This window comes from Aspergillus lentulus (assembly GCF_001445615.1).
Source record: "Aspergillus lentulus DNA, contig: Alt05, strain: IFM 54703, whole genome shotgun sequence".
NCBI classification, from domain to species: Eukaryota; Fungi; Ascomycota; class Eurotiomycetes; order Eurotiales; family Aspergillaceae; genus Aspergillus; species Aspergillus lentulus.
In genome coordinates this window covers 638,235-651,778 of record NW_028322121.1, presented here as the reverse complement: position 1 = coordinate 651,778, position 13,544 = coordinate 638,235, and the positions used below count along the sequence as shown (strand labels likewise).

Genomic DNA, 13,544 nt, shown 5'->3' with positions numbered 1-13,544 from the left:
AGTCCGTCGGTTCTTCAGTTTTGAAACTCCATTATACCCTTGCTCTGTACATTTCATAAACTTTTCAAACTTGTGCCCAACTTGTGCTATTCGGTTGCTCTGTTATTCTTCTCCTTTCCTCATTTCCTTTGTTACTGTCTGTTGACATGATTGGATACTTGCTGAGAGACTGGCGTTGGTCGTATTCTTCCATGCATATCCCTTCCCTTTTTTGCAGTTTATCAAGCCGCCTTCCACTGTCTTTGATGGCATCTGACTCACCTGGGTATCTGTGACTATGAGCCTCTACATTCTTCTCTTTTCCTTCTCCCACTTTACTTTCTATCTCGTTACTTAATATTTTATTCTCGTGAGTTTCCGAATGGGCACCAAGTTATAACTAAACATAAATCTTTGTTGTCCCTTCAGAATCTCTTAGATTCTCTCCTCAAAATGTGCCTTTATTCTATCCCCTTTACTGTTTCTCTTATCCTGCTTATCTTGAGCTTCTTTCTTTGGTTGTCTCTCCCTTTGGTTCCAGTCAGTGGCTCCTGTACGTTGCGGCGTTAAGTGATGAGACCCTAGTCAAGGAGAGGTTTCTCTCCGGGTATGGCTTATGAATTGAGGAAGTTGCAGACCTTCAAACATCTATTGTCCTAGTTCAGTTTCTCTGTCTTTACACTGATTTTGGAAGGCTTCTAAGGAGCATCGCGTGTTGTAGTCTCCCAATGGTATTCCCCTTTCCTTAGCTGACAATTTAGGGGGAAAGCTGCGTCTTTCTGGCTGGTGTTATCCACTTTCTAGCAATTCGGACAATAGCTGCTGTGGCGATACTACCATTCACTTGCTTTTCATTACTCTAATGTGAACCAGGACTTTGCTAGCCCCTGCGAGGCTAGACATAGCCCAGAGTATGCTCCAGCCCAGTATTGTCGAGTAGTAAGAGCATTGAACAGGTACATTGAACAGGTATGGAGGTAGGGCTTGCGGTAGATGATCTAGACGAACCATTTTACCGTAGTAGGTCCCATACAACCCTGACAGCCTATCTTTTGCTCAATCCAATAGTGGTATGAATTATGCTTGCGAAGATAGGATGGAGGTAGATGCTTCATTCCTGCCCTTCAATTCTCTACCAATGGTCTAAGAACATCAACTTCGTTTGTCCTCGATGCGCGCTCCTCTACTCATACATTTGGATCCACTCCGAGATGGACATAGTCCTCTTAGCGGCTAATGCTCCCCCAGTTTCTAATCCTATCAGTCTCTTTTGCTGCCTCATCTTCCAAGCGAGTATCCTCCCTCACCATCTCGATGAGATATCTAGTCACTTTTCGGGCACAGGCTTCTTTCGCTTCGGACATGCTGCCTTTGGACTCTCCGACCGGACTTGCACGGCGCAGGAAGGGGTCATTGCTGAAATACGCAGCGGCCTTGTAATCGTCTTCCTTCATATGGCCGTTGTTTCTCTCAATCCGGATCTCTGGGACTTCTAGAGAGAGAAGTTGACATATTCCTATTTCCGAAAAGGTCAGTGTGAGGCCAAGCAGCAGCAGGAGGACAAGAGAGAAGTGGAGTGAAACAGCAATGACGATGAGACCTTACTCTGAAGCTTTCCTGTGTTTGTCTCCCAGCCTCTCTCCAATTCTGACTCGAGTTCCCGATAACTGACGCTCCATCTCTTTTCTATATTTTGCTCATGCTCTTCAATTGGTGCCAACCTAGAATTGCCGGCTAAGGGTAAAAGGTTGGCGTTGACGCCCTCGGAGCTGCCTTTCACCAGTCGCTTTTTGGTTTGGCCTCTGCTAGTATGATCCTCCCCAAGCCTTTTGCGGGTACCCTTCAAACTGTTATTCCCGTTGCTTATACCCGCTTGGAATGTTTCTCTGGGGACCACAACCAACAGGCCTTCGTTGAAATTTCGTAGCGCGGCCGCTCCGCTGATGCCATCCGGCGGAAGTTGACCAAACGTCAAAAGCGCATACAGGGTCATTTGAGCAGCAGAATTCTTTGAGTTCCACTCCTGAGTGTAATGCTTGAGCACTCCAAAGCGTGAAAAGTCGGCTACTTGAGCCTCATGGCGACATCCTTGCTTGTGATTGTACTTGGTATACGTTGGTTCCGGCAAACCATTCTGAATGCAGTAGTCTTTCAAACCAGACCATTAGCTATCATCACACCGTGAGGATGTGTAAGATACCTTTCAAGATGTCCGTCCAACTCCATCCCGTCGTCAGAGGGCAATCCATCGGCTCTGGCGGCACCGTCCAGGAAGAGTAGGGGCTCTGCAGCTTCTCAAGGGCCTTACGCGCCATAGCACTTTTGGCTTGGAGAGGGGTATGGAATGAATAGTCCGACTCAAAGGTTAGCCCGTACAAAGTCAACTTGCCTTTCCAAAAGCCACGTTTTTTGCTGGAGTCACACTGAAACTTCGGAAGTAGAAGAGCCTGTATTGCCAATACGCCGAAGTAGTAGAGGACTTTGTCGCTGCTAACGGTGGAAATATCCAGAGAGCCCAAGGGCAGGCAATTTTCCTGGTCCTGCAGGGAATTTCCGTCAGTTCGAAACATTACTGATATTGCGATGCGATAAAGACGAAAAGGGTATACCGGAGGATTCCCAGCCCTAGTCGAGTGAGATAGGCTTACCTTCTGAGATTCGAATACCACGTACGCCCGCGATGTACCAGCTGCAACTGGTACAAGGCCCATTACCCCCGACATTTTAGTCTGGTCAGAGGCGATGGCCCCAGAAGCAAGTAGCCCGGGGGGATTGTCCCGCTCTTGTTCTCCTCGTACCACAACAGCCGAAGCCCCAGGCGCTCCTTCTGCGACGGTACGAGGAGCATTTTCACTGGCATCTAACTCCATCTTGCAAGCAGGACTAGTTGGATTAGTTTTCTCAGAGACGTCAGGAGCATGATCCCCAGAAGGTGAAGTATTCAAAAGCCCAGCTGAAGCTGAGGCCCAATGAGAAAACCCTCCACAGGTCTGAGGGGGACGGAAAGTGAAACCAATCTGATGATTAGGTCCAGATTGATTGCTGATTTGGGGAGGCGTACTGGAAGGAAGTGAGGTGATGCCAAAGGCAAGACGATTGCTCTCCGCAGGGGAATCCATGTCGAATAATGATGTATTGGGATGGAAAAAGAGTGAGGAGGGAGTTGTGAGGAGAAGGAGAGAGATAAACACAAGACGAGAGGGACTGTAAAAAGGTGGGTGAGTAAACAAACAGAAGGAGTGAATAAGTGAATACGCAGAAGGCCCCTGCAACTAATGTAACGGCAGCAGAGGCATACAGTGACCTGCCATGTCACCTTGGGTTCCTGCTGTTTTCACATTCCTATCTTATGAGCTAAGAAACTGTATCTAGCAGCAGCAGAACAGCCCATGAGGGCTCTATAGGGAACTTCATGATGCAAACTCAGAAGCAAACTCAGAAGGGAACAGGGCGATGAGCTGATTCAGACCCGAATCAATCTTTGTCTGGATTGTTCAACGAGCGCCTGATTCTTCGCTAGGCAACCCTTCAGTGTACAGTCTTTTGCTTTACAGACCATAAGTAATATGGTAATTGTATCTACTATGGAACCTTTGATGAAAGCTGCGCTGACCAATTGAACATACTAAATCGCCTTCCTCTGACGGAAGTTCATCAATAATCAACTCTCTCTGATACCAGACGAACTTGTCGTCAATAATAATATAATCGAAGCATATATAACAATCAATGAATGTGGATATGTGGATGCTTCGGAAAGCATGAACACCGAAGACGTAGCAACAAAGAAACCCAAGCGACTCTCTCCACCACACATCAGCTGCCGTTGATACTTGTGAGGGTCGCCCGAGTTAGTCAATCTCGACTGTATCGGCAGCGGTGTCGATAATCTGAAGTTTCGCATCCAGAAAGTCACCAAAGCCTGCGTGTTGATCGTGATCTTCGACTACGGTGATATGATCTTCGACCACGGGCAAGTTCTTGGACGGACTGAGGAGCACTGTCTCCTTTTCAGCGATGAGACTCACACCACCACGAGCAGAACCCGTGGTAGAACGGCGTCGTCTGGACTCGATAGGTGTCTCACAATTTCCACTTGTGCGCACGGTGAGCTTGGTAGGTGTACGGTCGACCTTGTCATTATCCCGGCGTGGTGTCACGCTAGAGGCCTCATTCTCTTTGTTATCCGAAGAATTTCCCTCCTTCTTGCTCCTGATCTGTGTAGTAGGACTAACGTGCAGTTTGCAAGTTGCTGCAGCTTCCAGCAACGCCTCGGCAGGGAGACTGGATTTGGCGCTGGAACCAGAGACGCTTCTGGATCCTGGCTGTGAAAGCTCCTTCAGAATTGACGGGCGCCTGGCTGACTTGACACAAGACGATGAGCGCTCTTCGGCAGCAGCAGAAAGCTTAGAAGCAACAGAAGGTAATGCTGATGACGTATTCTTGGGTGCTTGAGAAGTGCAGGCGAGAGGCTTTGGGGGACTAACTCCCTCGAAAAGTTGAGAATACGTTTCCTCATCAATAGGAGCAACAATGCTTGGTTGCTTGCTATGCTCGTAGCTTATACCGGTCATGCTAGATATAGCGCGGCTGCTGGATGAACTGGAATGATAATCAGGCATACACACGTCCTCCCAAGACGGTCTTGCCCCTCGATGGCGTGCAGCGGGGTCAAGGATGTGTGGATCGATGAAAGGGTCCGCCATGAGAGGCTCTTGAGTAGGTTGATACGACCACGTTGCTTCCCTGTTGCTATTTACCCACTGAGGCGGGGGTGGTGGATAATTCCTATACGGCCAAGCTGCATACGCCGCTGGGTTACTGACTCGGTTGCTGTTGGCTACCACACTTCGATTCTCATGTCGAGTTGGCGAGTGGGCATGTAGGTCCTCTTCTTGCTTTGGGCCACTCAGAACGCTTCCAGCATTGTATTTGAAGACACGCTGCCCACGGGACCACATGCCAGAATTAGGCCAGGCAATGTTGGAGCACTCTAGGACTTCTGCTCTGGGATCAGCTGAGACCACTTGGTTAGAGGGAAGAGAGTTCAATCAGAAACCACTTACGCAGAGGTGCATGCTGGAAGGAAAATGCAATTATATCCTTGACTCTCTCGAACGGAGGATTGCGATTTGGCCGAGCGAATCCTTCAGCTATAACCACTCTGATTCTGCCATGCAGGTCTCCAGCTTCCCAGTGCCTTTGTTCCAGAATATCTTGGTGGAAAGGCGGGAAACGAAGGTAGTCCTGATCTCCGTTCTTATCAACATCTTCAAAGCCTGTCAGAGTACTCTCAAAAGAGAATGAGGAAGGGTTTCCTACGAGAACTTAACTCTAGATAGAAAGGAACAAGCAATTAGTTATCTTGCAATGTGGATAGGGGATGAGAAGCCCAAGTTACCGATAATGTGCGGCCAGTTAGTTCTCTGCCCGAACACGCTTCCTCTATCACGCGTTGTAAATCAATTTAGCACATTTCTTGAGCTCAGATGGGTTGTATGAGATGAATGGACTTACGAAATGCATAACCCATCAATGAAAATCCGGATCTCGAAGAGCAAGGCATCATCTGGTTGCATCAAACTCTCCATTAGAAGGCTGGGACGAGGTTTGTCCCAGCTATGAACAGACACTCGGAACGGGGTATTCTGAGGCAAACTCGGGATGAAAGTGGTGAGGACTGGCAGTTGGACTACACTAGCTCGCGGCATGAAGTAAGAGCCTGGATTGACGATGGCAGCACTGTTGATATACGGAGTTTCCACTGTAGTGGCATGAGTGAAAGCTGTCGTACTTGCTGGCTGAATTGGCACCGACCTTCCTCTTGGGTAACGAAACACTGTGTCCTGAACTCTTGAATCGGCACCTTGGAGCTCTCAGGGAAGAGCAGCACATCCCAGTTCTCGTATCGCATCCTGAACCTATGCGGTTTCGAGTCTCGGGAAGAATGAGAGCTGACTCATGAAGCTGGGTTTTGTAGAGGATACTGAAGTAAATGAAAGCCACATGCACGTACAGACCAAGGACAAAAAGAGAAGCCCTGTGTAGCTGACATCGAAGACTTAGTCAATGGAGGAAGACGTGAAGGCGAAGACAAAACCAAGCGATATTTAGGTACCAATGGGTGCTCCTGCTCTAATAAGCAAGTTGGAATTGGGATTTCCTAGATCGGAAGGAGGGTGTGAAAATAGATCAACCGACGACACTCTGGGCCGAGACACTTGCGCCCTTATATCTTGCGATGAGAAATGGTATAGGAGAAAGCCGTGTACTGTGATAAGGCGTAGTGAGAGGGATAGAGTGACAATAAGCGTATTGATGGCTATCTATTTCGCTATTCGGACTTGTGAGGAGGCAGCGACACATAAACTCAGCGAGCTAGTCGGGTAAGAGGGGAATCATTCGTGAAGGGCAGAGAAAGGATAGGAGAGTAAACGCCAGACGCGGATGGATATCGAAGCAACAGAAGACCTCTCCAAGAGTTGCAAGAACCAGAAAAGTTACGAACGCTTGCATATACTCAGAACGCCCAGAGACTGCTCGCAGTCGCAACAGACCGCTGTAACACTTTTAACAATGATGCAACTGAGCCACCGAGCGAACTTCATAGGGACGCGAAGATTGACAGACGATGAATCCTCCGCAAGGCCTACAATGCTATGATCGTGAACTGATGTGAATCCGCCTCACTCTCTCACAAAGCCTATGGGAAGCATCCAGTTTCATGGTCAAAATAGACCTCTCGCGCACAAAAGAAAGTCGAATGAGTGGGAAAAATTGAACTTCCATGAAACCTAAATCGAAGAAACAGAGGGCAAATAAGGGTGTTGTACAGACCATCTGTCTAGCAAAAAGCATGACGTAGCATCCTCATAGCGAAATACGATTGGACTTGATTGCTTCATGAGAAAGACATGAGAGATGAACTTTTCGCAGAATGCCTGCCCGAAGAGTATAGGAGATATGAGGAACGACGAAAAAAGGTAAGGGCGAAAGCGCATAAACAATTTGAATTGCTGTTACATGAGCAACGTAACCTAGGGGTGGAAGATGACGAGAATAGAAGGGGACATTGGGGCGTGGGTGAAGAACAAGAGGAACATCAAGAAAGGGGTAATGACATGAGGAAGAACATTGAGATAGGTTTAAATAGAAAGAGCTCAATCTTGCGGTGAATAAAGCGCTCATACGAGATCAAATGAGTAGCACAGGAGAGAATGCCCATCAAGAGCTATAGAGGGGAGCCTTCGCAGTAATAAATAGCAAACGTGTTATGACACAAAAGACCCATCGTTGGAATGACGCAAAACTCCTGCAGGTGCTTCAGAATAACGAACGCTTTTTACTGTAGAAGTCTTCGTTAATCAAACTGAGCTTCATCAGATGACCGAGGGGCTTCAGAAGTATTATTGAGACTACCAACCTTCATAGGCGCGAAACCACCGTACTGGTGCGCTGGGGGCATGCCCATAGAGGGGTACATCGGAGGCGGGGGAGGAGCAGGGCGGTAAGGGCTGCCAGCGGGGCCGGAGTTGTTCTGAGAGCGACCCCAGCTGAGACGCACACGGGAGTTACCGATGGGGTATCCCTGCATCTGGTTGATGGCCATCTCCGCGGCGTGGCGCTGAACGAACTGAACGAAGCCGCAGCCCTTTCCAGGAGGGATCTTGACGTAAGTGATCTCGCCGAATCCCTGGAAGAAAGAGCGGAGCTCATCCTCGGTGACATAGCCAGAGAGTCCACCGACGAAGACAGTTGTGTTGTTAGGGTCAGTGAACTGGTTCATAGGCTGAGGAGCACCGTAGAATCCCATGGGAGGAGCGCCCATTGGGGGGTACATGCCAGCGGGACCAGGCATGCCCATGCCTCCGGGAACAACACCAGGGCCCTTGTTCTTGGGAGTGGCGGTGGAAATGCGCATGGGACGGTTGCCGCAGTAGACACCCTGCATCTCGGTCAAAGCACGCTGCTGGTCGTTCTCGTCGGAGAAGCGAACGAAACCATAGCCACGAGACATGCCGCTGATGGGATCGGTCATGATCTTGGCGGACTTGCAGGACGGGAATCGGTTCTGGAACAGGGAAACAAGGACGTATTCGTTGACTTCAGGGCCGAGATCACCAACAAAGATGGAGTACTCGGGACCACGGTCGTCACGGCTGCACAAGTCAATCTCCGGTAAACCCAGATTCACACTGTAGATTACTCACCTTCTATCAGCAAGACCGCCGCCAGTGGCCCAGTTCAGCTTGAACACGCGGTTGGTGTTGGGCATGGGGGTCCCGTTGAGAGAGAGGGCCTTGGCAGCAGCGGCAGGGGAAGCGAAGTCGACGAAGCAATATCCGGCATTGCTCCTACTACCAACATTAGGATCGCCTTCAAAGATTAAGAACTTTCTCATAAACTCACCCAGAAAACTTGTCACGAATCATCTTGACGTTGACCTGCTCGCCCATCTGGAACCACAGATTGCGGATGAAGTTCTCATCGATCCAAGGCTCAAGCTCGCCCATCCTGAATGGTGGTCAGTAAAAAAGAACGCGTCTTCCCGAATATGTGCATGAGCGCGATGATATGAGGCCAAGCGTACCAGAGAGTGGTCTTTCCCTCATTGCCCTGCTGAGCCACAGGAGCAGCTGAGGGCTCGCCAGGAGCAGGACCCTGGAAAGAGCCAGCGGTAGGGTCAGCCTGGCCGGTCATGGTGGTATCCGCAGTTGCCGGAGCGCCTGGGGCAGCAGCAGCAGCATCGGCTGACGGGTGCTGGTTTTGGAAAGAGTCAAAATTTTGGAAAGACATGTTGACTAAACTCCGACGGTCGTAAAGATAGGAATCACGTTAATGTTATCTGGAGACATAGTAATCAGTATTAGCAAAACGCGTAAATGACTTCCATCGAATGTGATGAAGGTGCGATGGCGCAAAAGCGGCAGAAAGGTCGCGTCGGCGAGGTTACGTACCTCGAAACTAAGTTCAAAGCACGAAATCCTTCTATCCGGAAAACGGCTCGTTCAACCGGAAATTCGTTGGGAGTCGTTAAGGAGAGAACAGCGTACGCTCGTTTATACTCGAAAGAAAACTAATTCGCTCCCTGTCACGAAGACACAAGTAGTGGTTAGTAAAATGAGGATTTAGAAGCCGAGATAGAATTGGGGCAATGATGGATAATGGTTCACAAGTCACAACAGGAGTGCGATTGAACCAAGAATTTGACGAGCGCCTTCAAAGTGAGACTGGAGATCGCGGGATTTGAGAAACGAGCGCTGAGTGACTGAAGGTGAAGTATAGCGTGAGGCAGATACCAACGACCGATACCCAAAAAAGGCATGTCATTCAATGTTGAGGCACAAATCCCCATTACCCGACTCAGCGTAGCGCTCTTCACGATTCACTAATTGCCAAGACGAAAACTGCAGCGACTGAAGCTCCAAAAGTGACGGAAAAGTCGGAATGCTGATTTGCTAAGCGAAGCGACCGAAAGGGAACAGATCCAGTATTGTGAAGCGTGTAGTAGCGCGTCTCCGCCAGGTTGCGGCCGCTTTCGTCAACGTTGGTTCAAGTCCACTCCGGTTGCGACCGTCCCCGCCAATCCAGACAGAGGGATTCCCATCGGACCAAGCCATAACAGTGGATTGTATATTTCACAAAGTCGAAGACACGATCGAAAGACGTTATGAGTCGGTCCGACTGTCCGACATGTAGCGGGATCCTTTCTGTCAAGGCGAAAAAGCAACCGGTTTTGCGCAGGTGATGGGCAGCGCCAATGGAGACTCTTAGACGAATCTCACGACCCCCGCGCAGTATTCAAGAATGACGGCAAATGAATTGAGCCGTGAAAGAATGTAGATCCCAGAGCAGAAAGTCTGAGCTTTCAAGGTGCACCACCGCTTCTGGACAGTAGGGATGGTATATGAGAGGGAATAGGGCCGATAGGGACCGTGCGGGGCGACGTAATGCGCAAAGAAAATTCAATATGGCTTACCAGGTATATCAAATAGAAGCGCCTTTAAACTTGACTTCTTTTCGCAGAGGCAAAAAAGAAAATAAGATATGCGATGGATTGGCGAGGCGCGAAGGCGAGACTACTCGTTAAGACAACGACGCGACGAGAGACACCAAGGACGACGAAGACCGGCGAAGTGGAGAAGTAAAAGTGAAGAAAAAAGTGAAAAAGGCACAAGAAGAGGTAACAGAACTATCCGAAAACCGACTCCGTCTTTTCCGACAAGAACAAGAAACAGGAGAAGGAAGGAGAGGGATTACGAAGAAAAGAGAAGAGGAGGGGTAGAAGAGTCAGATATTCTTCTTCGGACGATGAAGGAGGGGAGAAGAGGGAAAAGAAGAGGGAAAGGGAAAAAATGGGAAGAATTCCTGGAGATAATAATTACAACCAACCAACCAACCAACCTAACGCAGGCAGGTAGGGCAGACCCGAACAGTAGACGCAAAGAATAGCTTACTTAGACGAACGAACAAACGAAACAAGATTCAAAGAATAATAATTAGGTATAGTTAGTAAGGTAATACCTTAATAATACCCTACCTTACAGGTTTGAACACCAAGACGGGCTGCCTGGAGGAGGAAATTGGAAAGAGATGAGGGGGCGCATCATCTCTCAGTACCAATAATGTCAGGTGTGGGACAGCATTTTGCCGAATCTTTCTTCCTCTCTTTCATTCAAACCCGACAATATCAGAAATATTTATAACAAAAATCTTTCTAAATTACGATGCTGTTCTCCTCGTAGTAGCTTTGCAACCTAGACTCCTTGTCTTTGTCTTTGTAACCACTCAATGCCTACCATAGATAGATAGGGTTTGTGGCTCAGGTGTTCAGGCTTTCAAGCGTAATAATGTAGATACCTGCCCAGGATAGACCTAGCCTCCTACAGTCCTACCTCTAGGGCCCTGCCGCCCTAGGGCGTAAGCCTGTCGCTATCTAGCAGGTACCTAGTCTAGCGCACTTTGCAGATCTGGATTTCATGGTGGGATCGCGGCCTTACCGGGATTTACCACAACATTTACATATGGTGTAAAGTGCATACCAAAATCAGGTACCTCACTTAGACCACCTACACCTATTTCTTCATCTAGCGATGCTCTGTCCTTGATGCCTGATCCTCTTCTATTCAGTAGATTAGAAAACTACAGCAAGGTAGCTCGGCTATGCAACTAGTATGATCCTTGGGATACGAGAACATAGCGACACAACGAACAGTTCCAGTGATGGTTCATTCCACAATATCTCTGATCAACCCTCGGCCAGTAATCTTTGGGACAGGTGAACTGCTAAAACACCCGTTAGGCACATAGTATTAATATCACCGTCATAATCTGGAGACGGCAGCTTGAGGAGTATTATTTACTCTTAAGATTGCGTTCTCAAGCTCAAGGCTTACGGAACCCAAGACGGCCTACCGGCTTGGAGTAGTTCATCCAGGCCGTAGATGAAGTTCAGGTGATGATGATGAATATCATCTACAAATCGAGACGACATCCGTCCTTACCTTAAGGTACTCTCATTTCAAGTTGTAACCAGCCCTGTACAGTAATATTACAGGCTGGTCGTAATATTAATAATGCTGCTGCGCAGAATCTGCAAGGATCTGAAGCGATGCACATGCAGTCTGGGGCTAAGGAACCCCAAAGCTCTTTTTTCATCATGTTCTTGCACTCTGACTCGTCGAGGCCCCATCCGCGTCCATGGACCTTATCGTCATAAGTGTTAGTTTTTATGGCTCCGCCTCTGTCTCGGTCGTTCGAACTGGTTGAGACTGAGGAAATTTTGCAGATCGGTTAGATACCGTTCGCAGCCACACCAGTCATGGCTTGGGATTAAATTTCCTTGACTCCGCCTACAGTGTAGAAGCGGAAAGGTGCCCTGAACTCAACTTGGAAGTGTACCAATCAGTGTCAAAGATTCTTATGTTCCTGTACAAGCCAGTCACGGTTGAAGTGAACATCTTTAGGCTCTAAGACCTCGAGGACAAGGAATGTGGCCACTTACTAAACTCTTTCAGCCATGAGTTTCTGGACAGTGCCGATACCCAAAGAAAGAGTGATGAGGTCTTTGGAGTTTGGAAGGCTGAAAAAGGTCCCACTTTTATGCCCCAGAGCCATGGTCAATGGTTTCATGATTATGTGTACATCACTGGGGCTTTCTGTCAATACATTTTATCAAGAAGCAAGGTGAACCCATTGATACCTATTGTTCCTCGTACGTGGCAGAGGCATAGTAGTGTCTAGCGGGCATCCAGCAGGCAGCGCCCTGTCCACGAGGCCTGACAGTAGATATCTTTGAGATAACTTACCGTACACTCTCTAAAGTCCTGGTTTACATGGAAAAAGAGAGGAAAGGACGCCAGCTGAACTTCACCAACAACCACATCCATGGAATAATTTGGAGACCTTGGTATAATTGTACCATTGGCTGGAGCCTACAGGCCGACGTTCCTTAGTTAAGCTACTTGAACAGTAAAATTTCGGTATGCGTTCTGGTTTCCTTGTATGGCCTAGCCTTCTGGGCACTGTAAGGTACGTGTCCAGCCAGACTGCCCATCACAGGCAGAGATTGCCGTTCTTTGGAGTTACAAACTTCAGCCTCATGAGTTTCCAGTACAAGGGTTCATAAACCTGCATCTTTGTAAACCGCAATTGATATTTGTGGTATCAATCCTAAGCTGTGTCGTGTCATAACTCGGTTCTTTGACATTCGAGAAGCCTTCTCCATTCTTACATCGTTGCACGCGTACGCGACGCGATCAACCTGTCAATTTAGGACTTTGAAACATACGCGATGGCCTCATGGACTTTTGATTGAACACCGTCAATGATAATAACTCATGTAGCAGTAGCACTTAAGCATGAGTAAGGGACATTACACAAGCACAGCGTTCGGCTTCGAATTCCGTTCAAATTGTACATTAACATCCCTGCTTTAAGATTGTCGTCCTTGCATACAGACCGACCACTACTGAACTGTGAGCATGCCTCCGTACGGGAGGTTGAGTCTGATGGTCAGAAAATGGCCATGACCTAGCGTATTCTTTCATTCTCGATGGAAAAATAGAGTCTAGAGCTCCCTTTCAACTTAAACATCCTTTTCCAATGCTACAATTGCGTCAAGTAACTCGAACTAAGTCTGTAGCAAGTGGGTGGATTACCAGTCTCGTACCCCAGGATGCAAGGCCCCTTGCAGATATTTCGACCCTCAACTCATGCAAATGCCCACCTGGTCTTGGATGCATCTGTCCGTAACCTACCTAGGTATGTGTTCCATACCAACCTACCCTAGGCACATATGGAACATTACTAAGGTAAGGTATCCATGCTGCCTCAGTTCTGCTCCTTAGATTCCCTAACAACCGATCTCCACTTCCAAGGATTCTGTCTACAATATATAAAAATCTATATACTATACGTCTTAGACTCATGTGAAGCTCCTTGTGCTCTTCAGGGCCATCATTCATCCAATGATCATCCCTCCAAAAACGCATTTAATGTAATAATCGAACCATGGAATGGATACTAGAACGCTGCCCAACGAGCCGACAATTAATCAGTCATCA

At 48.1% G+C, this 13,544-nt stretch overlaps 3 protein-coding genes across 3 annotated transcripts; all 3 read right to left on the bottom strand.

Annotated features, from left to right (window-relative positions):
- Positions 1 to 1,205: 1,205 nt before the first annotated feature.
- On the bottom strand, positions 1,206 to 3,098 carry ALT_2912 (uncharacterized protein; the record flags this gene model as incomplete). The annotated part of the gene is made up of 4 exons (XM_033564004.2): positions 1,206 to 1,495; positions 1,585 to 2,127; positions 2,180 to 2,519; positions 2,628 to 3,098. 4 exons carry the CDS (start codon positions 3,096 to 3,098, stop codon positions 1,206 to 1,208), a joined length of 1,644 nt encoding a protein of 547 aa, XP_033419895.2.
- Positions 3,099 to 3,830: 732 nt separating this feature from the next.
- Positions 3,831 to 5,893, bottom strand: ALT_2911 (uncharacterized protein; the record flags this gene model as incomplete). The annotated part of the gene is made up of 5 exons (XM_089599452.1): positions 3,831 to 4,996; positions 5,046 to 5,297; positions 5,381 to 5,424; positions 5,497 to 5,743; positions 5,797 to 5,893. The coding sequence occupies 5 exons, from the start codon at positions 5,891 to 5,893 to the stop codon at positions 3,831 to 3,833; spliced, it is 1,806 nt and encodes a 601-aa protein (XP_089456195.1).
- Positions 5,894 to 7,339: 1,446 nt separating this feature from the next.
- On the bottom strand, positions 7,340 to 8,775 carry ALT_2910 (RNA-binding protein; the record flags this gene model as incomplete). The annotated part of the gene is made up of 4 exons (XM_033564002.1): positions 7,340 to 8,138; positions 8,190 to 8,333; positions 8,389 to 8,493; positions 8,570 to 8,775. 4 exons carry the CDS (start codon positions 8,773 to 8,775, stop codon positions 7,340 to 7,342), a joined length of 1,254 nt encoding a protein of 417 aa, XP_033419893.1.
- Between the last annotated feature and the right edge of the window lie 4,769 nt (positions 8,776 to 13,544).